The sequence below is a fragment of the Bos indicus genome, chromosome 6, assembly GCF_029378745.1.
Source record: "Bos indicus isolate NIAB-ARS_2022 breed Sahiwal x Tharparkar chromosome 6, NIAB-ARS_B.indTharparkar_mat_pri_1.0, whole genome shotgun sequence".
Classification (NCBI taxonomy): Eukaryota; Metazoa; Chordata; class Mammalia; order Artiodactyla; family Bovidae; genus Bos; species Bos indicus.
In genome coordinates this window covers 67,851,398-67,875,383 of record NC_091765.1, presented here as the reverse complement: position 1 = coordinate 67,875,383, position 23,986 = coordinate 67,851,398, and the positions used below count along the sequence as shown (strand labels likewise).

Genomic DNA, 23,986 nt, shown 5'->3' with positions numbered 1-23,986 from the left:
TCGGACGCGGGCCCCACCCCCGCGGCCAGCGCTGTGCTGGGGCAGCGCCCCACCCCCACCCCCCGCACCCTTCCCGCCACCCACTGGTGTCCTAGCTTCCTCGCCGAAGGGTTCCCTCCCCGACCTTGGTGTGGGAATATTCCACACCCGGAGGTCGGCACGAATATTCTTAAGATGATCTGCAAAGAAAGCTTTCTTTGCGATGCAAAACTGATCTGGAAGTGAACTTGCCCCAGGTGAAGAAGATACCCGCAGAACCATCCCGCGGATTAACCGAGCCAGGTGATAGCCGTTCCTCGGTTATTGTCTGCGCCGCCTTCGAAGCTGAGGCTAGGCTGGGTGCCTCTGGCTAGTGAGCAAAAATGAGAAGGTTTGGGGAGACTACTTGGGGTCTGATAACCTACGATCTCAGATTATATGTTATTTAATCATCTCAGAGTTGCTCTGAGAAATCTACGCATTGAACCCTTTCAGTAAGTGCATAGGGAAAGCACTCTAGGGCATCGTATCTAGGCTAATTGTTTTCTCCCTTGGAGAACTTACTCCCTCCCCGCCTCCCCCGTCCCCCGCCCATCTCAAATGGTGACCAGGAGGTGCTGTTAAGTACCACCAGGGATTGCTCTTCTCTGGGGAGGATAGTCGTTCCACAGATTTTTTTGACCAAATAAACTTTGCAAAGGAAAACTGATTTAGACTGTGTTTACATAAACGCTGAAGATGGAACCAGTCCCCAGTTGAAAAGCAAGTGCCTCGTTCACTAGAAACATGTCGGCTGTTCATTACAAATAGATATCAGATCAAGTAATCAAATACATTAATGTAATTTTTCCCTGATTTGAAACAGGTTGGACAATGAGATATTATATTTCATTGTTTAATTGACCTGTTTGGGGATTTGTCTGAATACAGGTCAAATTTTAACAGTGTCAAGTATTTATAAACTGAGCAAGCACACTTTGTTTTAACAACAATTACATTCAACTCAATTATGCTTTACAAATATAGCATGTTTTTACTCATATAAGATAGTGCATCAAAATTCTACATTTCCAAGACCCTGTTTAACATATTTGAAACAGTCATAGATATTGGTCATGGTGAAAACCAAAAAGCACACTTGTTCAGGCCAGCAACCTCGCAGTCCCAGGTGCAAGTTACTTCACAACACTGATTTGTAGTTTATGTAAATGCTTGGGTAATATACCAATGCAACCTTATGGTGGGTAGATCAAAATCGTTACATGTATAATGATGTGAACCAGCTGTTGTTCTTTATGTAAACCATAGACACTACCACAGACCATAAATATGAAGTAGTATTTCAGCAAGATAAACTCTCCTGTGTATCTCCATATTTAGAGTGAAGTCTGAGTGGTTTCCATCATAATTAAATTATCTGCTTTCACTGTGCCATAGGATGTGTCTGCCATTTCCTCTTCTTTCAGTTTCTTATAAGAAATATCTGTATCTTCATCTTCATCTAGAGGATCTTGCTTGTGCAGTACTCCGCTTCCATACATTTTATATATTAAAACAAAAATCCCTGCTTCTGCAGACTGGAAAAGGGCATAAAGCAAGGGAAACATGTACATACTTCCTATGTTTTGTGGTGGAAATGCCAGTTTCAGGATGGCGGTACAGAGCTGCACATTTTGGCTCCCTGTTTCCAGGCTCACGGTCCTCTTGCAGTTGGGCGGAAGATGGAAGAGAGTAGCTAAGCCGTAGCCTGAGGCATAGCCTGCCAAAGGCATAAAAATCGCTACCACGTAAACAGCTGCTGGAATACTGGCCAACAGTTCAGGTCCTAACATAGTGCCGGTCAATATGAAAAGGACCACCAGCGTCATTAGCAGAGACCACAGGGAAATCTAGTAAAAGAAAATAGAGAAGCCGTCAAAAATAATTTGTGGAACTTCCCTGGTGGTCCAGTGGTTAAGACTCAGCTCTCCCAAAGCAGGGGGCATGGGTTCAGTCCCAGGTGGGGGAACTAAGATTGTGCAATGCCAGCATGGTATGCCCTAAAGACAACAATAAGAGTTGCAGAGGAATTCAAACAAGGGGACCCTGGACTCTTGGAAGAGGAGAGTCATCTAGTCTGATCTCCTACATATAATGAAAAGTTTTTGCCATTATTTTTGAGAATGGGTAGATCACCTCAGAGGCATCCAGGCCATGTCAGATAGCTCTGTTTGGTGACCTGCCCTTATGTCTAGTGTGCCTTCTATAACTGCTAGCCACTGTCTTGGATAGACATTCAGGAGCAACACAGACCAGACTACTCATCCTAAAAACAGCCTACACATGTTTAAAAATCAGTTATGAGGGGAAGCTTATTACTCTTCTCTGGGGGCAGATTGTCCCAGGTTTTCAGCCTCCATCCCGTAACTCTGTTTTGGAGTCCAGATTTGTTCTGAGTACTCAGTCCTGTCTGACTCTTTGCAGCCCCATGGATTGTAGCTCACCAGGCTCCTCTATCCGTGGGATTTTCCCAACAGGAATACTGTGTGTAGGTTGCCATTTCCTCCTCCAGGGGATCCTCCGGACCCAGGGATCGAACCCGCATCTCTTGCATCTCCTGCATTGGCAGGCAGATTCTTTACCACTAGCACTACCTAGGAAGCCCGACTGTTCTGAACATTTTTTTAATTTGTAAATATGCCTCTTAAAAATAGGGTGGTTAGAACTGAGCCCAATATAACAGGTATAGTCTGATGAATGGAGTAGACAGATGGATATTACTTCCCCTGAACAGGACTCCATGTTTTCCATAAGAAATTAGTTCTAGTTTTACACAGAAGATAAAAGACTATTTATGCAACTGAGTGTCCAATATTTTTAACTTTCAAAATACTTTATATCTCAGAGAACTGTTAGTAATACTCAACAATTACCAACTCAGATTAGGTTAGAGAAAAGAAAAAACGTAAACATAAGATGTGAGGAATTCTTTGTAGTTCTGCAACTCCCTCCTTTTTATCTATTGATGAGAAACCTCCCACCTGTCTCTAGTGGTGCTTAGCAATTATTATATATAATAGAAAGATTTTAGATACAAAACAATTTATAAAACAGTGTGTCATCTTGATGTCTGACTGATACATTTCACTCATACAAGTAAGAAAGGCTTGTAAATAATAAGATGGAAACCTAGAAATTCTTATTGTTCTTCAGATTGGCAGTTTGTTTTTTTTCAGTGGGGCAGAGGGTTGGGTGGGTGTTTGTGAGGAAGACAACAGTTCCAGAGACATTTAAGTGTTGCTTCTGGCTTCATAGATATATGTGGGAAGATAATCCTTTGGAGTCTGTGGGATTGGCATATACTCTTTAAAAAATCATTCAAAATTTATCTGGGCTGGTCAAAAATCTATCCTAAAGGGTACGGAAATAAAATTATAAGATACTCATGCTACAAATGTACCAATAAAAACTTTTCTTATATTAAGTTTCAAAGTGTGTCTACATCAAAAGCTTTGACAAGAAATCTGATTCTTCATTGTGAAAATAGTGGCTCTGAATCATTTCCTTTGAACCATTTTAAATCATTTGACATTTAATACTCATTTTAAAGTGTTTGCAAAAGTATAAAAATATTATGAAGCTGATCTTATGAGTGTGCTAGTTAAGAAATGAGTCCAGCTTTAAGTTATTGGATTGTCTGTTATTTAAATATATTTATCTATTTTTAGCATGGGAATAGGGTTTTGATTGACTTTCTCTTAGAATTCCTAAGGTTTTATAGTAAATGCATCACATTAATACTCTTAGCTTAATGATCAAACTTATTAAGTTCTTAATGCTCTCAAAAATAATCTATAGTATATTATGTTTAACATTAAAATATTTATGTTTTCATGTACATATATATTTATTGGGCTTCCCTGGTGATTCAGACAGTAAAGAATCCACCTGTAATTGTTACATTCAAAGAATAGATGTTTATTACAGAGCATATTTTTTTTACTCAAGGTTGAATATATGTACTGAAAAGAGCCCTCTATTTTTCATATTAAAGTTAGCCCCTCTGTATAATCAGATTATTTTAATAAATAAAATAAGTAAAACACAAAAGATTATGTCATCTTAAATCCACATAATTTAAACATTAGGGCGAGCCTTTTTCTCTTTGTTTTCTAAAGGAATTTGCATATACACTTTATAGTAATTAGTTATATACTTTATTTAACTTCCTAAAATGAGAATCCTGTTCAAGGTTTACTATTATTTACTACTATTTTTGAGTTTTCAAAGAAAGTTTAATTTACAAATATTTAAATCTTTCTCCTCCAATCAATTTTTACAAAATCTCTACTGCTACAAAAAGCATCACTTTTTTAAAATAAAGCAATATTGGAAATATTGCACAAAATAATAGAAATCTCATCCTTTCACTAGCTTTAGAAATAATATGATATATTGCAATGGGGAAGGAAAAAAGAAACACAAATTTAGTAATGGTAATATATTCTGCATTATTTACCCAGGACCTAATTTTATTTTGTGTATTCTATTATATTCCACGATGTAATTTTTGAATTACCTTTGGTCTTATTAGTGTAAAGCTACTTTTAGAAAACTAATAAAACATTTTAAAGGAATCTGCTACAGAGTTTCTCAGAATTAGAGTTCCACTTTTAAAGAACAGAGTAATGCATTTCTAAAATACTGCACAAATCCAATTAAAATAATTTTACTTCACCTGCTTTGATTTTTAGTAATACATGACTTCTTAGTGAAAAACATGTTGCCGTTTAATTGCACAGTCATCTTTTTTCTTCATGATCTGTTTCCACCTATGAGTACTGATAGTTATGCTGTTTTTAATAAACCTTGGTATATTAATTAAAGCTGTTATTTTTAAAGTTCCAAAAGATGGGATGGAAGTTATCTTCCTGGCATAATTTTTTAAGTTTATCCATGCAAGGGCTGCCCAGTCCTTTTCTTCCTTATCCTTCTTTTCCAAACTTCTCACCATTTCAGCCATGGGTCGGAGACCAAGGACCCTCTACGAATGTAAAGGAGGCAAAGGGAAGAGTGACCTTACCTTCACAATGTAGTCAGCCACCCGGCTGTATCTATAGCGAATGAAGACGCCCAAACCGATGGGGATGAGAGTGCTGCAGAGGGTCAGGATCACTGTCCCTATGGGTAGTAACTGCACCAGGGGAGTGTCGATCCAAGGCCGGCTGTAGATCCACAGGCACAGGGGCATCAAGACCAGGGCCAGGAGAGTTGAGGAGATGGTCATGATGATACTGCAGGAAAGGGAATGGACAGAAGTTGGAACAGCTTTGAGCCAAAGAGCCTTGCTTGCACACTGGATAAAGGAGAAAGAGGGAGCCTGCAAGCCCCCCAGTTTGAAGTCAGGGGTGAACCTGCTTCATCTCAGGGGAGCACCAAGAGAGCAGCATGTCTAAGCCCAATTGAAATAGGAACTCCAGGTAAGAGATAAAAAGAATCTCAGGACTGTGGCTCTCTGCTTTCTGCAGCCTACTGCACTGGTTACCCTCTGGATGATTGTGAGGGCAAGGAATATTTTTGTTATCTTTTCTAATCCTCCAAAGCACCCTGAAGGACATGGTAAAGCTGCTGGATACTACTTGTTGGACTGACCTCAATCACAACCTTATATATGAGATTACTTTCTTTATTGGAGCCAACAGTCCTATTTTGCTTTTACATTTCCCGAGAGTCCTGGCTTCAGACTTCCCAGTTCCCTTTGTCTTCTGGGGCCCAGACCTGCACTGACAGTGCAACAGTCAGGGCGGGTGGGGAGAGAGCTGGGGGTGAGACCCCCAGACCTCAGAGCACCTCTGTTCCCATCTAGATCTTCTCCCCTCCAACCCTATCTCTTCTGCCTGGACATCACCCTCATCTCCAGTTTCTTTGCAGCTCTTCCGCACCTCATGCTAACCGCCTCTACTTCCTCCCTCCTTGGTCTTGAACCCGTGGCTGTAAACGCGGTTGACGGCGATTAGATAGACGGCTATGGGACCGTAAGCAGCTCCGTACCTGAGGTTCATGTCGCCGTCCACGAGCAGGGACATGAGGTTGGAGAGATTCCCGCCGGGACAGCAGCCACACAGGAGCACCGCCACGGCGGCCGAGCCGTCCAGGGAGAAGGCGAGCGCCAGCAAGAAGGCCAGCAGCGGCAGGAAGCCGAACTGGCAGAGCGCGGCCAGCAGCGCGCCCACCGGCCGGCGGACGTGCGCCCCGAAGTGGTTCCCGTCCACCGTGCAGCCCAGGCCCAGCATGGTGATGCACAGGGCGGCGCCCACCAACACGTTCAGCCCATGGTTCAGCGGCGTGTCCCAGAACGGGGGCTCGTGGGCCGCCTCGGGCCGAGCGAACAAGGTCGGGCTTGGGCCACCCGCGCCGCCCGCGAAGCTGCCGGCCGTCGGCGCCGGGGTCGGAGTGGGGCCGGGGCTGAAACTGACTCCGGGCCCGGGTGCCACACTGAGCACGGGGCCGGGGCCGGCGCTGGAGGCCGGCGCGAGGGGTGCGTCCGGGCCGGGACTCAGGCTGCTGGCGGTGGGCGACAAGGTGTAATTGTCCGGGGGCAGTGTGGACTGGCCAAAGAGCAGGGTGCCATTGTCGGTGCCGAAAAGCAGGGTGGCGTTGTCGGTGCTGTCCATGGCTCTGTCGGGGGAGGCAGCGGATCTGGCTCTTGCCTGCCCTGCGGACGTCTCTTACCTCCCGCCGCACGGGCCTCCCTGCGCCTTCGATCGCCACCGCCGTCCGTCTGTCTGTCCGCCAGTCCGCAGCTGCCAAACGGGACTCAATTGCAAGGCTCTGCTGCGCGCGGCTGACGTCTGGGGCGGCCGGTTGGTCCTCTGCTGTGGTGGGGCGGAGTGGGCGGCGGGGGCCGGAGAGGGGCGGTGGAGGTTGGCCGGCGCCCGCTGGCTGGCACTTAAGAAAGCGCAGCCCCCGAGGGTGAACCCAATCGCTGGGCCCCCCGCGCCCTCAGGCCCCGCCTTCGCCGGTCGAGTCCCTCCTTTTAATCACCAGTAAGTGGTTCTGTAAGAGTGTAGCCAGGGGCGGAACAAAGACCTGACAAAGGACAACAAGAAGAAAAAAACAGAAAAAACCGTGCCTGGCTGCTGATCAAGTTCTCTGATGGTCTCTGTCTCTTTGATAATGAAATCTGGACATCCAGACACATAAGAGAGAGAGAAAGCTGGTCTATGCACGCACATACATCATGCAGACTGTTCAAAGAGCCTGCAACCCCGAGTGTTGCGAGGGATGCTTGACTTCATAGGAATGGCTCTCTGGTAGCAAGACACAACACTTGTGTTCTGACAACGTAGAAAGTAATAAAATATATTGGTGGGGTTTGGGCCAGGTCTTGTGCAAGTGCGTATGCATTATTTTATTTGATTTTCTCTCAGCAGAGCCTTGGGAGAGATCCTGTTAGCTCGATTTTTCCACACCAGGAATCCGAGGCACAGGGAAATCTCAGCCTCATCAGCCAAATCCACAAGCACCTGACTCTGTTCATTGGGATATGGTGTTAAAGCACTGCAGGGGAAGAGCTCTGCTAAGAAAAGTCTCCGTGAAAAATGTGTGTTTGGGAATTTTTGGCAGATGGGGAAAGGCTACTTCAGTGGTCATAGATTTATGAAGTGATTTGAGTATAGCCCAGGCTTTAGGATTAAAGAACTGAAAAGAATTAAAGTGGTGAGGTTCCCCGCTTCAGACAGGTTTATCCAGAAAACAAATCAAATACAGAGTTCTTGGGAGTGTTGACTTAACAACTTTATGTGAGTCCCTGGGTGCATCTGCAAAGGAAAGGGACCTCCCTGCATATCAAGAAGCCATGGAGAAGGCATCTGGCTGACTGAAGTGACTATAACCTGATAGCCAGTTGAGCTGTGAAAGCCAACAGCAGGGATTTCTAGGCTGAAGTCTTAGTTCAGGTTTAGTCTGTATGGAGCCAAGATCCTCGAGTGAATTCTTCCTCCTGGAAACTTGTCCCTACCCCCATTTTCTACATCAGTGGAGACTGGGTGACTTCCATTTCCCAATGATGCACTGAGTTCATATGTTTATATTTCAGTTCAGTTCAGTTCAGTCGCTCAGTTGTGTCCAATCTTTGCGACCCCATGGACTGCAGCACACCAGGCTTCCCTGTCCTTCACCATCTCCAGGAGCTTGCTCAAACTCATATTTATCCAGTCGGTGATGCCATCCAACCATCTCATCCTCTGTCATCCCCTTCTCCACCTGCATTCAATCTTTCCCAATGTTAAGGTCTTTTTCAAATGAGTCAGCTCTTCGCATCAGGTGGCCAAAGTATTGGAGCTTCAGCATCAGTCCTTCCAATGAACATTCAGCACTGATTTCCTTTAGAATTGACTGTTTCGATCTCCTTGCATCAATTCTTCGGCACTCAGCTTTCTTTATGGTCCAACTCTCACATCCATTAATGACTGCTGGAAAAACCATAGTGTTGACTAGATGGACCTTTGTTGGCGAAGTAATGTCTCTGCTTTTTCATATGCTGTCTAGGTTTGTCATAGCTTTTCTTCCTAGGAGCAAGCATCTTTTAATTTTATGGCTGCACTCACCATCTGCAGTGACTTTGGAGGCCAAGAAAATAAAGTTTGTCACTGTTTGCATTGTTTCCCCATCTATTTGCCATGAAGTAATGGGACCAGATGCCATGATCTTAGTATTTTTTGAATGTTGAGTTTTAAATCAGCTTTTTCACTCTCCTCTTTCACTTTCATCAAGAGACTCTTTAGTTTCTCTTTGCTTTCTGTCAAAGCAAAGTTTCTCTTTGCTTTGTGATGTCATCTGCATATCTGCTGCTGCTGCTGCTAAGTTGTTTCAGTCGTGTCCAACTCTGTGCGACCCCATAAACAGAAACCCGCCAGGCTCCTCCATCCATGGGATTTTCCAGGCAAGAGTACTGGAGTCGGTTGCCATTGCCTTCTCCATCTGCATATCTGAGGTTATTGCTATTTCTCCTGGCAATCCTAATTCCAGCTTGTGCTTCATCCAGCCTGGCATTTCCCATGATGTACTCTGCATAGAAGTTAAATAAGCAGGGTGACAATATACAGCCTTGATGTACTCCTTTCCGAGTTTGGAACCAGTCTATTGTTCCATGTCTGGTTCTAACTATTGCTTCTTGACCTGCATACAGATTTCTCCAGAGGAAGGTAAGGTGGTCTAGCATTCCCATCTCTTTAAGAATTTTCCACAGTTTGTTGTGATCCACACAATCAAAGGCTTTGGCATAGTCAATAAAGCAGAAATAGATGTTTTTTTGGAACTCTCTTGCTTTTTCGATGATCCAATTGATGTTGGCAATTTGATCTCTGGTTCCTCTGCTTTTTCTAAATCCAGCTTGAACATCTGGAAGTTCTCTGTTCATGTACTGTTGAAGTCTGGCTTGGAGAATTTGGGGCATTACTTTGCTAGTGTGTGAGATGAGTGCAATTGTGCGGTAGTTTGAGCATTCTTTGGCATTGCCTTTCTTTAGGATTGGAATGAAAACTGACCTTTTCCAGTCCTGTGGCCATTGCTGAGTTTTCCAAATTTGCTGGTATATTGAATACAGCAAAGGTCCATCTAGTCAAGGCTATGGTTTTTCCAGTGGTCATGTGTGGATGTGAGTTGGACTATAAAGAAAGCTGAGTGCCAAAGAATTGATGCTTTTGAACTGTGGTGTTGGAGAAGACTCTTGAGAGTCCCTTGGACTGCAAGGAGATCCAACCAGTCCATCCTAAAGGAGATCAGTCCTGGGTGTTCATTGGAAGGACTGATGTTGAAGCTGAAACTCCAATAATTTGGCCACCTCATGCGAAGAACTGACTCATTGGAAAAGACCCTGATGCTGGGAAAGATTGAGGACAGGAGGAGAAGGGGACCACAGAGGATGAGATGGTTGGATGGCATCACCGACTCAATGGATATGGGTTTGGGACTCCAGGAGTTGGTGATGGACAGGGAACCCTGGTGTGCTGCGGTTCATGGGGTCGCAAAGAGTCGGACATGACTGAGTAACTGAACTGAACTGAACTGAGTGCACCATTTTCATAGCATCATCTTTTAGGATGAGCTATTTGAAATAGCTGGAATTCCATCACCTCCCCCTTTGTTCATAGTGATGCTTCCTAAAGCCTACTTGACCTCACACTCCAGGATGTCTGGCTCTAAGTGAGTGACCACACCATCGTGGTTATCTGGGTCATTAAGATCTTTTTTGTATAATTCTTCTGAGTGTTCTTCCCACCTCTTAATATTTTCTATTGTTAGGTCCCCACTGTTTCTGTTCTTTTTGTTTGTTTGTTTGTTTCTGTTCTTAATTGTGCCCATCTTTGCATGAAATATTCCCTTGGTGTCTCTAATTTTCTTGAAGCGGTCTCTAGCCTTTCCCATTCTATTGTTTTCCTCTATTTCTTTGCATTGATCACTTAGGAAGGTTTTCTTATCTCTCTTTGTATTCTTTGGAACTCTGCATCCAAATGGATACATCTTTCCTTTTCTCCTTTGCCCTTTGAAAATATAAGTATGTTTATATTTTCTCTTCCCCAAATCTTGTGAAAATGGAAGAGATTATGACAAATAGGGGGCTTCCCAGGTGGCGCTAGTGGTAAAAATCCTGCCTGCCAATGCCAGAGACATAAAAGAGGCAGGTTGGATCTCTGGGTGGGGAAGATCCCCTGGAAGAGGCAACCCACTCCTCCACTCCAGTACTCTTGCCTGGAGAGTCCCATGGACAGAGGAGCTGGGCAGGCTGCAGTCCATAGTGTCACAAAGAGCCAGACACAACTGAAGCGACTTAGCACGCGCGCACACACATAACAAATATGATTAAGTTCATGGCATAGTACACTCTTTATCACAAATAATTTATTTCCTCTCCATTAGACCATAAATCCACAAGAGCAGTGCTTCTGCAAGCATTTAGGAAAATAATATACCCTCAAACTGTCCCCAGACAGTAAATCTAAAAAAACAATGCTCTAACATCTATAGAGCTTTGAAGAAAGTAGAATGTGACCAAAAAGATTACAAGTTTTCATTTTGGCTTATGTGCAGATAAAAAAAATGCCACCCAAATACTTCGGTTAAGTTAGTAGGAGACATGTGAACAGACAGACAAGATAAGGAGGAGGCACTGTGGAATCTTTACATTCTTGAAACCACAGGAGAAGATAAACCAAGAACACAAATGGCAGAGGGTGAGCTGAAGCCCGACTCTGCAGACACCACTCCAATTTGTGCTAATGGTATTAAAATCCACAATCAAATTAAATAAGCAGTAACTAGAGGCAGGCCAACCCATCCAACTAACTCCTCTTGGGGACTGGGGAGGGATATGGGAGAGAATTTTTGCCGAGGGTGAAGAGTAAAAAGCAGAAGAGATGGGCTTGGGTTGTAAATCAGCAGGAGGATCACGCTCAACCTGCAGCCTCAAGGATTTCTTGGGGCCTGCACACCTGCCGTCTCTCCTGCTCATGTGGTTGTTGTAAAGAAAGCATATGCTCTTGCCTCCCCTCTTCCTTCTGATCTTTTTCACTATTTAGGAAAAACCCTAGGATTAGGAAAAGAGAGCTCACTCTCCAGGTGTGGTGATAATGGCAGGCTGCTGCGGGTCACTGAACTTCCTCTATCGCCCTACCTTTTACTCTTACTGCTGCCAAAGAGAGTCTGGCCCACCCAAAAGGGAGAAAATACATAGATGGGAAAGATGACACCATAGGTGGAAAATGCCAGCTGGGGGAAAATAAATTTAGAGGCTTCTTGCACACCATACACCAAAATTAATTCCACATGGATTAAAGAGTTAATATTAATAACAATAATGGAACAAAATTTCTGGAGAAAAATATTAGCTAGTATTTATCTCATCTTTGGATAGGGAAAATGTTCCTAAGCAAAAAAGTAACAGAAGAAATCGTAATGGGAAACTCAATAGCTAGGATGCCATAAAAATTTTAAACTTTGTTATAGTCAAAAAAGCATTGAAAAATTAAAAGCAAATTACAAAATAAGAAAAAATATTTGCAACTTTTATAAAACCAAGAGCTAGTATTAATTTTATAAAACGGTTTTATAAATTAACAAGAACAAACAATATAATAGGGAAAAAAAAAGAAAAGCAAATGCTATGAGTAGATATACAAGATCATACAAAGAAAAGACCAAAGAAATTAAACTGAAGCAATTAGATGCTATTCTTTCACTGTTAGAAAAGACTGACATAAATGATATTATATTATGGTGCCAAGGATTCTCTCAACTGCAGACCCTCTCATCCTGCTGGTGGTGTATCCTTTCTAGAAGAAAACTTGGTGTAGATGACAGTGGTCCTAGAAATGTGCATCTACTTTGATCTAGCAATTCTATTTGTGGGTGTTTATCCTAAGGAAACACTCAGGGAATTTTTTTAAAAAATGAGAGCCACATTGAGTGCTTACATACAGGACAATCTGCTGAGCTTTTAATCATGGATCATCTCATTCAATTTTTATAACAGGCTTACTGAGGTCAGAAATTTGCCAAGTCAAAAGAAAGAATTTGCCAAGTTACCTCCCAGTAGGGGTAGAGTCAGGCTTTTTGAACCCAAGCTTTTGGATCCCAAAGTCAGTCCTAAACCGGATATGATGTAGTCAAACAGGAAAGTGAACGTGTTATTTGCTCAGTCGTTTCTGACTTTTTGCAACCCCATGGACTGTAGCCCGCGAGGCTCCTCTGTCCATGGGATTTTTCCAGGCAAGAATACTGGAGTGGGTTGCCATTTCCTTCTCCAAAGGATTTTCCCAACCCAGGGATCAAACCCAGGTCTCCTGCATTGCAGGAGGATTCCTTACCGCCTGAGCCAATAGGAATTGCCTTTAAAAACTAAAATAGAGTTACCATATGATCCAGCAATCCCACTCCTGGGCATATATCTGGAAAGAGTAAAGTTCTAATTTGAAAATATACATGTACCTCAGTGTTCACTGCAGCACTATTTTCAATAGCCAAGACATAGAAGCAACCTAAATGTCCACTGAAAAATGAATGGGTAAAGCAGATGTGATACATATAGCATATATATAATGGAATATCACTCAGCCATTAAAAAGGAATGAAATAAGGCTATTTGCAACAACATGGATGGACCTAGAGATGATCACACTAAGTGAAGTAAGTCAGATAGAAAAAGTAAATATTTTATATCACTTCTATGTGAAATATTACAAAATGATGCAAATGAATTTATTTACAAAGCAGAAATACAGTCACAGACATAGAAAACAAACCCATGGTTACCAAAAGGGAAAGAGGCAGAGGAGGGATAAATTAAGAATTTGAGATTAACAGGCAGGGCTTCCCTGGTGGCTCAGCAGTAAAAAAAAATCCACTTGGAATTCAGGAGATGTGGGTTCTATCCCTAGTTTGGGAAGATGCCCTGAAAAAGGAAATGGCAACCCACTCCAGTATTCTTGCCTGGAAAATCCCATGGACAGGGGAGCCTGGAGGGGTTACGGTCCATGGGGTCGCAAAATAGTCATGACTGAGCGGCTAAACAACAATAACAACGACAAACTACTATATATAAAATAGATAAACAACAAGGACCTACTGTACAGCACGGGGAACTGTATTCAATATCTTGAAGTAACCTATAATGGAACAGAATCCAAGAAAGAAGATAAATAGACATATATAACTGACTTTGTTGCATACCTGAAACATTGTAAATCAGCTATGCCTCAATTAAAGAAATTTTAAAAAATAAATAAATATGAATGTGCTAAGACAAGAGACTACTATGCAGATGCCAAGAATAGTGTTCACAACCAGAGTTCCTAATCTGGAGTCCACAGATGAGTCTGAGACTCTCCTGAAATAAAGTTAGTTTTTCCACATATGTACATTTTTTTCCTTGAAATGTGAGTTCATGACTTTTCTCAGTAATTTTGAGGACTATTTAAAGATAAAAGAGAAATTATGTGTTGACATAATCATAAGTGATAAAGCTATAAACACATATTAACATACGCATATTCTAGTAAATATATTTTATATATATGTAAACTTAGAGGGAATTTCTCCAATGTATATCTGAGAGGTAGTATTAAAAGGGATTTTTATTTTCTTCTTTGTGTTTTACTGTGTTTTTCAAAATTATACATATATTTTATAATCAGAAAAATAAAAAAATTTTAATAGTTTAAAATCCAGAGGAAAAATACATTCTATGAGTATCAAAGTGAAAATCATGTAATCAATCTATAGGCCATAGGTTGATACAGAAAAATAGGCCAAAGATACAATTTATAATAGACAAATTATATTCTATTAAATAGGAAAAGTTTTAAATAGGAAAAGTTTTACCCCACTAATAGTTAAATAAACATATAATATGAAACTTCAAAAAAAAAAAAGTCAAATAGAGTATCAGAGTAACATTTAATTGTGGTAACGCCATAGAAGCACACCTTTGATGGTGAGTGGGTATATGATACAACTTCTGGGGAAAACACTGATAATACAGTCCTGCTTGACATTTTTTTAAAAATTTGAATTATTTCAAATGAGGTGCCAGAAACCCTGACTCAAATTGCTGTGAGCCAAAAAGGGAGTTTAGTGACTCATGAGAATGAAAAATCCCCTGATGTGGCTGGCTCCCAGGTTACAGCGAAGACTCGGTCTCTGTCCATTTCTCAGCTCCACTTTCCTCTATATCATCTTCATTTTAACGTTCACTTTCTCTCTAGGGGGCTTTTTTTCCAGAAATATCCACCAGCTCAGAACCACCCACGGAAAGAGAAAGCTTACTTCCCAGTGATTTTCATAAACGTCTTGGGGTAAATTTGACCCAGGAACTGTGCCCATCCTCAAAAAGACATTGTAGCCACAAAGGGGAATGCTCTCCCTTGAACTTGGGGTAGTCTCATCCCCACATGAGACACATGAACTCAGATCTGGGTCAGGGATTCCCCAGAGGAATACTGGGGGCTCTTAACAGATAGAGGAAATATGGATATTGGGCAGGCGGAAACTAGAAGGCCTCACCCTGCTGACTTAGAGAAATCATCTGAATTGCAGACAGTTTATTCAGGAAGCCAAAAAAGGCACCCCACTCCAGTACTCTTGCCTGGAAAATCCCATGGGCGGAGGAGCCTGGTGGGCTGCAGTCCATGGGGTCGCTAAGAGTCAGACACGACTGAAGCGACTTCCCTTTCACTTTTCACTTTCACGCATTGGAGAAGGAAATGGCAAGCCACTCCAGTGTTCTTGCCTGGAGAATCCCAGGGACGGGGGAGCCTGGTGGGCTTCCGTCTATGGGGTCGCACAGAGTCAGACACGACTGAAGCGACTTAGCAGCAGCAAGAGAAAAGAAATTTAGAAATAACCTGAATATTCAGCAATATGCAATTGATTGAGCATATTACACTTTATTCATGTAATAGAACAGTATACAACTATTAAAAAGCTTAATAATCTGAAATGAAGCAAATTAATTATACAACAGAATGTAGATACAATTTGGTCCCAATTTCTTTAAAAATATTTATATATTTGCATTCAAAAGGACTGGACCAATGTATACAAAATATAGTGGATGATGGATGATTTTTGTATTCTTATATTTGCTTTATCTCTACTCTCAACCACCACACCCTCATAGAAACTGAAATTGTCAAACAAGTAGATTAAGTATATAGCTATATTGCATTTTAATCAATAAAACAGGGAAGTTGTCTAAATTCCTTGAAGCAACTTGAATTACAATAACGTTTAACCACTTTTGTTGAAAGGAAGCAGGAAAATTTTCTTCTAATAGAATCCATCAAACAGGAGAGTTAGTTGGAATATTCCTCTCAGCTGGTTTTTATCTAAGAACAACATGGCCTGGTGATTATGCCTGATTTGTATAATCAAGCCTATTTTCCAGGATAAATGTCAATTTCTAACAGTGTTAATTATACTTCAATAACTAGCTAATGACAGATATAACCAGGGACTGTCTTCTGTGTCCAAAAAGTGTTCCACACTTAACATACTGGTCTGCATAAAGGTTTCACCACTCTCCCAAAGCAGAGGTTCCGATAAACCAAACTGGCATAAAGCAAAGAAGCAATTACCATAGGACACATCTTGCAACAGACGTACAAAATCAATCAAGATGAAGCACAGATGCTCAGACAGAGTTCACAGCTCTGGCCACCTGGTGCTGAGACGAGGAGTGTCATTCCCAGGAAGGGATTTGTTGGGTCCACTCTTACTTCTTGGAGCACTCGATGCTTCTGTAATGGTTATTGCAAAATCAACACAATTTTCACTTTTTTTCTGAAAGTGAAAATCTTCTTTGGATTGCTTTTGGTTAGTGAAAACAAGGACTAATATGTAGGTCTTTTGTAAAAGTAAAGTGGTGTGAAGTGAATTTTGGAAAGGGGGAGGATACCCATGTTACTTTTATATAACTGGCATGAAAGCCTGAATATTTCGAGTTGGTGGGGGGCTTGGATTGTCACTCCTGGTGCATGCTGCTGCTGCTGCTGCTGCTGCTAAGTCGCTTCAGTCGTGTCCAACTCTGTGCGACCCTATAGATGGCAGCCCACCAGGCTTCCCCATCCCTGGAATTCTCCAGGCAAGAACACGTGAGTGGGTTGCCATTTCCTTCTCCAATGCATGAAAGTGAAGAGTGAAAGTGAAGTCGCTCAGTCGTGTCCGACTCTTAGCCACCCCATGGACTGCAGCCTACCAGGCTCCTCTGGCCATGGGATTTTCCAGGCAAGAGTACTGGAGTGGGTTACCATTGCCTTCTCCACCTGGTGCATGCAGACATGTTAAAACCTGCTCAGGAATGTATGGGTGACCTATTGGACTCTGCAGGCGGAGGTCCTATTTATGGAAGCCTTACTATAGAGTGGCCAGATATAGCAAATAAAAGTATAGGATGCCCAGTAAAATTTGAATATCAGGTAAACAATAAAGTTTTTAATATAGATGTCCAAACATTTTATCAGGCATCAGTACCTGGAGAAAGAGGATGATTAGAAAATGGAACTGAACTGAACTGAGAAAACTGAAATGAAGTGGTGGCTTCTGAGGGCCAGGAGCACCATGTGGCTAGGAAGCAACCCCCAAATCGCAGGAAATACTCTAGATGGGAAAAGGGGAGGTAGTAGGCTTGGGCCAGGGGTGGTGCCTGGGGAGTGATGAAGAGGAGATAGCGAGGCACCTCCTTGTCTCCTGAGGAACATGGCCTGGTTCCAGGTGGAGAGAAGCACTGCTACTGCTGTTTCTAATTAAACATGTTCTGTAGATGAAGTGCAGCCTCACAGAGTGGAAGGAAGACATTGATGTACATGAACACTATAGCAGGAAGTAATCTGGGAATGAAGGATGTGTTAATTGGACGCAGAGTGGCTCTCAAGGGGGACAGAAAGCCAAGGAGGAAGCCCCAGGGAGGACCAGTGGAGAGAGGTGGAGTCCAAGATGTCCATGGAGGAAGGTATTTATGTTCACCCAAATCATATGGCCAAACAGTCACTCCACTGAGCAAAACCAGTTGTTTTGCTCCCCAGAGTTCCTCCCCTTTTCTCCTGGGAGATAGACCCTCCTTTGGGGTGGGAGGATCGGGGTGGGGGCAGGGGTGTGGAAGTGGGGAGGGGGAGGGTATTGCATGTCCAACAGCTGTTGTCATAAAGTCCAAATGGAAGCCACTGCCTTCCTAAGGACCCCATCTCTGAGTTGTCAGGGACTGGTTTAGGAATGGACCTCCAGACCCTTCTTAATAGCTTGGACAAATCCTAGGCAGGGGGTAGGTTTTACTATCAGCTTGTAAGGAGAAATTCACTACAGGCAGAATTGTCCTTGAAAATCCTTTAGATATCAATAATCTCAGATATGTAGATGACACCACCCTTATGGCAGAAAGTGAAGAGGAACTAAAAAGCCTCTTGATCAAAGTGAAAGAGGAGAGTGAAAAAGTTGGCTTAAAGCTCAACATTCAGAAAACGAAGATCATGGCATCTGGTCCCATCACTTCATGGGAAATAGATGGGGAAACAGTGGAAACAGTGTCAGACTTTATTTTGGGGGTCTCCAAAATCACTACAGATGGTGACTGCAGCCATGAAATTAAAAGACGCTTACTCCTTGGAAGGAAAGTTATGACCAACCTAGACAGCATATTGAAAAGCAGAGACATTACTTTGCCAACAAAGGTCCATCTAGTTAAGGCTATGGTTTCTCCTGTGGTCATGTATGGATGTGAGAGTTGGATTGTGAAGAAAGCTGAGTGCCGAAGAATTGATGCTTTTGAACTGTGGTGTTGGAGAAGACTCATGAGAGTCCCTTGGACTGCAAGGAGATCCAACCAGTCCATTCTAAAGGAGGTAAGTCCTGGGTGTTCTTTGGAAGGAATGATGCTAAAGCTGAAACTCCAATACTTTGGCCACCTGATTCAAAGAGTTGACTCACTGGAAAAGACTCTGATGCTGGGAGGGATAGGGGGCAGGAGGAGAACGGGACGACAAAGGATGAGATGGCTGGATGGCATCACTGACTCGATGGACATGAGTTTGGGTGAACTCCAGGAGTTGGTGATGGACAGGGAGGCCTGGCCTGCTGTGATTCATGGGGCTGCAAAGAGTCGGACATGACTGAGCGACTGAACTGAACTGAACAGTATAATAATTTTTTTTTTTCATGAAGGTCACAGTGACACATCACCCCAGTATTGGAACAGAGGGCTGTTTCTTCCTCTGAGCACCAGAGGAAGCGACCAGCTTGCATTTCAGGGTCAGGTTATATGAAATGACTCTCTGGACCTTTGTTCCAGGTTATCAGGCCATGACAAGTGCTGGGACCTCAGGTACAGCAGATTGTCTTCTCTGGGCTTGGACCAACTATACTTAGTGGCCGGCAGCATCACCCACACACAACCATCATCTCTCTGTTATTTTCCCCTCATCCAACTCAAAGAGTTGATTTTGTAAACAATAAAGTGTGTATATGATGTGACCCCAGGAAACAACCTCTTACCCTCGGTGACTGGTTCAGTAAGTAGAAATTGATCCACCATTAGAAAAGACCCTGATGCTGGGAAAGATTGAAGGCAGGAGGAGAAGGGGACAACAGAGGACAGTAAGGTTGGATGGAATCACTGACTCAATGGACATGAGTCCAGGAGACAGTCAAGGACAGGGAAGCCTGGTGTGCTGCAGTACATGGGGCTGCAAAGAGTCAGACACGACTGATCGACCAAACAACAACAAGGTCAATTAAGGCCTTTTCCTGTGATGTTTTTTAAAATGAGAATCACAAGGCAAAGCCCTCTTGTTAAGAAGTTGGCAAGTTGTGAACCCAGAAACTGATACTAACCATAGCTCCATTTTGTAAAACCACCCAGCTTGGGAGAATAAAGCCAAAAATAAAAGCCTAAATAAAGCTGATGAGAGGTGAAGAGAGAAAATGCAGGCAGGTTCCTGTTTTGGTTCTTCCCAACAACACTCCTCACCTTCCTGGTTATGCGAGCTGATCCATCTTCCCTTTCAGCCAAGCCAGTTCAAGTTGCAAGTGAAGGATTCCTTGAATAATAAGACCATTTTCAGCTAGTGTGAAAGTGTGAAAAAATTGGGAATTAGTTGTTTAGTAATTTTACAGGTGGCATTTGGCTATTATTTGGTTAGTTTTGGTGTAACTCACATTCCTGGATTGCAGCCCAATCCCATGCAGCCAGGGGAAGAATGGGCTCCATTAAGTTGTTGCACAAAATAAGCAGTTGTTAATACAGCGTGATCTGTCATCAAGGTATTACCAGCTTCCCATACTGGGAGGTGATCTTAGCTGTTACTGAATACATCAGAGTGGCATAACTCACCTACTTCCTGTGTGGGGAGGATCTTGGTATGTCAAGATCCTTTGTTGGTTTGTGCAGCTTTTGCTTCCAAACCTTCTGCTACTTTGTCTGAGGCTTTGATTCCTTGTGTCCTCGCATGACTTTTCCCAGCCTATCTTGCTTGCTCTGATAACACGTCAGATCTCATCCAGCAATCATCTTTGTAAAAATAACATCTCATCTGCTCCTGCATCACGTGATCCAATGCGCACTTCCTAGTCCCTACAGGAGGCATCAGTTGAGAGTTGATTTAATCCAGGTCCTCCTTTGTGTGTTATCTCAAAGTCTGTATCAGAAGGGCCATCAGAGTTCCACTCATGTCCTCAGTGATTTAACAATAGGGGTTGCCTTACATGAGAAGATTGTTTTTTCTTTGCTTTGCTAAACTGCCATTCTTTAACCAGTCCCATCCTTGTTCACCTATTCTCCCCTATTCTTTAACTTTCTTACCACTATCAACTAAACAGAAAGATGAGAAGTCTTGCTTTCCTGGAGTCCTAATATTTCAATGGGCTTCTGATACATAGAAGACTTTCCTGGGGAGTTCACATAGCAGTCTTTGTATGGCATAAAGGCTTGTATCAGGAGGCATTTGTCATCTGATAAACTGAAAAGAAATAAACAGTATCTACAAAGCTCTAGCAGGATATTAAACTGAGAATTATTTGATCTAAACATGAAAAGCCCCAGTGATATTTTTAAAGGCCTCCAACTGAAAGATTACCTCTTGTTAAACAGAAAACACAATAAATAGCAAAAATGAGATTTAAAAAAATGTTTTATTAAAATTAGACACCACTAATTAGTTTGAATTTCAGTTAAAAATACTTTTTTTCCCCCCATCACTCCATACAAAGTAGAAAAACATTCACATTTTTGAATTTGGGAAGTATTATTTTGAAACTTTCTTCAAAGCTAGCTCTCTTGGAATAATTTGAAGCATCCTGCCCATCACACAAGAAGCAAATCATAAAAACGTCTTACTAATTTAACCTTGGTGAGTAATGATATGTGTTGATCCTAAGACAAGACTGTGGTCTGTTAACAATTTTATATTTCATGTATTCTTTTCCCACTCTCAATATTGAATTAGTCTTGCCATCCAATAGATCTGAGAATTATTACTAATAGATGCTGCTTTCTAGTATCTGTCATTGTGATCCATTGCCCTACTTTGTGTAGAGTATTGGTTGGGTCAGAGTAGATAAGGTCCCTGCATCCCCCTTACCACTTCTCAAAATCATGCTGCAAGGACTTACAGGGGCTGGAGATGGGGGGATTATGAACTGGTGCTAGTATTTTTATCATACTTGTTTTGACTCTCTCCGAACTGGTCAAATACAAATGACTTTTCAGAAAATCTTATATTTTGTTATATATATGACACATGTAAGTATATATGTGTGTATGGCATATATTTTAATAGTATGTGTGTGTGTGTGTGTGAGAATTTTCAAGACAGTAGAGGGCTTCCCTGGTAGCTCAGATGGTAGAGAATCTGCCTGTAATGCTGGATACCTGGGTTTGACCCCCAGGTCAAGAAGGTCTCCTGGAGAAGGAAATGGAACCCACTCCAGTATTCTTGCCTGGAGAATTCCATGGACAGAGGAGTCTGGTGGGCTACAGTCCATGGGGTTGCAAACAGTCAGACACAACTAAGTGACTAACACACATACACACAAACACACACAGGATGATAGAGGTAGGTAGATATGAGATCTGTTTCATATTCTCCAGGACTTTGCTGCTCCAAGTAAACAGTCAATTACAATACATGGCATATTGTAATGAATTGTATATATTCAAGTTCAAATAGAGATAGATGGTGGTGATGAATTCTGGCTGTGGAGTCCAAGCCTGGTTAACCAACAAGTGTCTAGACTTTGATTGTGTGAAGGAAGGCAAGGACATTCCAAAGAAGAGCTTGAACAAAATCATGGGTACATAACTTACACAGAAGCACAGGGAGTGTACACAAGTGGCCAGGATAAGAAAAAAAATACAGAAAGATGAGTGGGAGAGGTAAATTATGTAGGGGCTATGTGAAGTGAAAGTTGGAAAGTCATGTCCAACTCTTTGTGACCCCATGGACTATAGCCTGTCAGGCCCCTCTGTCCATGGAATTCTCCAGGCCAGAATACTGGAGTGGGTAGCTGTTCCCTTCGCCAGGGTATCTTCCCAACCCAGGGATCAAACCCAGGTCTCCCATGTTGCAGGTGGATTCTTTACCATCTGAGCCACCAGGGAAGCCGATGAACACTGGAGTGGGTAGCCTATCCCTTCTCCAGGGTATCTTGCTGAGCCAGGAATCAAACCGGAGCGGAGACAGCTATGAAGGGCTGTTTTTTTGTTTGTTTTGTTTTTAATTTTTTATTGTCATGTAAAGATCTTGAACTTTATTCTGTGGACAGCAGAAAGTCAGCTAAGTTTTCTATGCAGGGAAATGACATATCCAGATTCAAGACTCAGAAAGACAATTCCAGAAACTTAGGGTAAATGGACAGAAACGGGCGTAAGAACAGTGAGTCAAGCTAGGAGGCTATTATGGTAATGCCAATGGAAATTAATGGCAACTTATCTGGAGAATAAGCATGGAAATTGAGAAAAGATACAATTGTGGTGCCGGAGAGAGATGAGTCAAAAGCAAAATTAGGTTCTAATTTGGAAGACTGGGTGGATGGTAATAACATTAACTGAGCTACATATCATAGGCAAAGTAGCAAGTATGAGACTAGGTTTTAAATACGTTGGGTAGGAACTTCCCTGGAGGTCTGGTGGTTAAGATTCCGTGCTTCCACTGCAGGGGACACAGGTTTGATCCTTTGTTGGGGAACTAAGATTCGCCCCAAAATAAATAAATAAATACATCGGATGCTGGATGTTTGGATATTAGACCAGCTGGAGTCCAATATGCAAATGAACTTTGGTTCTGAAGCCTAAGACGGAGAACTGGGAATAGATGTAAATTAGCAGTCAGATGTATAGCAATTGTCACACCTGCCTCTACTTTCTGATAATATGATTGATTCTGCAAGCTGAAAATCTTTCTTTTATGAAAAAACACCCAGATATGCTACATAAAAGGTAACATCATCCTTTTAAAGACACAGACAAGCCCATAACAGAATCCTGGAAAACCTCATTACATCTAATGGGCATTCCAGAAGGACTTATGGAGGCTGGAGATGAGGGCAAAAGAAGTAATATTTCAAAATGTAATAGTTAAAGATTTTCCAGACTTGGAAAAAAATGATTCCAGATTCAGGAAGCATAGTGAGTCCTGAGAATGGTAAACAGAAATAATTTCATACCTAGATATTTCGTAGTAAAAATGAAAAAAGACAGGATATCTTAATTATATAACTTTTGGCTTTACCATTCTCATTTTTGGATAAGATTGAATTGGATAATGTCTAAAATCATTATTTATCAGATATCTGGGTGAATGTCAGGTATTAGGGATGTAAAAATGAGGAAGACAGCTTCTATAAAAACAGTGCCTTCTCTCCACCACACATTTCTATTTTCCATTTATACTCTTCTTCAGACTCTCTTGTGTGTTACTTGTCACATCCTTGCCCTTCCTGGGATTTAGTCAGGGGCTCCTTCTCCCTCTACACATTCTTAGATGACTTACTCATTCACTTGCCTTTAGCCCTGAACTGCAGAGAATGACTCTCCAATCTCTACTTCTAGTCCCAGCTCCACTACAGATACTGCAAACATGGCATCAACTATAATTCATCCTCTCCACCCCCGACCCCTATTCTTGACCTCAGTTAATGGCACTGCCATCATCAGTTTCTTGCTCTTAGTATGTGTTTCTGTAGCCAGAAATACACTTACTCCTTTTCTTCATCTCGTAATAGGCAGTTCATCCTTCAAAATTCACTTCAAATCTCACTTCCTCTGTGAGGCCCTGGAACTCACCTTTGGGTTCCCTGTGAGTCGAGTGTCATCTTCTCTGGTTCCCCAAGTTACCGTTATGGCCTCCCCAACCTGTGATATTTTTTTGACATCTACCTTCTCCAGTAGACACAGGTCTGTCGCAGTGGGAGCTGAGCTAGTGCAGTTTTATGTCCTGAGCACTGCTTTGTCGTGGTTCCTGTCTTGAGAGAGACCCACTCTGAA

The 23,986-nt window shown here is 42.3% G+C and overlaps 1 protein-coding gene across 1 annotated transcript; it reads right to left on the bottom strand.

Annotated features, from left to right (window-relative positions):
- Positions 1 to 858: 858 nt before the first annotated feature.
- Positions 859 to 6,731, bottom strand: SLC10A4 (solute carrier family 10 member 4). The gene is made up of 3 exons (XM_019962134.2): positions 6,010 to 6,731; positions 5,042 to 5,252; positions 859 to 1,868 (listed from the first exon to the last, which is right to left on the bottom strand). Exons 1-3 carry the CDS (start codon positions 6,630 to 6,632, stop codon positions 1,356 to 1,358), a joined length of 1,347 nt encoding a protein of 448 aa, XP_019817693.2. The 5' UTR covers positions 6,633 to 6,731; the 3' UTR covers positions 859 to 1,355.
- Positions 6,732 to 23,986: the final 17,255 nt, after the last annotated feature.

What these genes read in the sequence shown, in the direction of transcription:
- SLC10A4 (XM_019962134.2), bottom strand. Translation starts at nt 6,632, where the DNA reads ATGGACAGCACCGACAACGCCACCCTGCTTTTCGGCACCGACAATGGC. An exon ending in GACGGCGACATGAACCTCAG is followed by an intron (nt 5,253 to 6,009) that starts GTACGGAGCTGC and finishes CCTTTCCTGCAG; the next exon opens with TATCATCATGACCATCTCCT. An exon ending in TGGCTGACTACATTGTGAAG is followed by an intron (nt 1,869 to 5,041) that starts GTAAGGTCACTC and finishes TTCTTTTACTAG; the next exon opens with ATTTCCCTGTGGTCTCTGCT.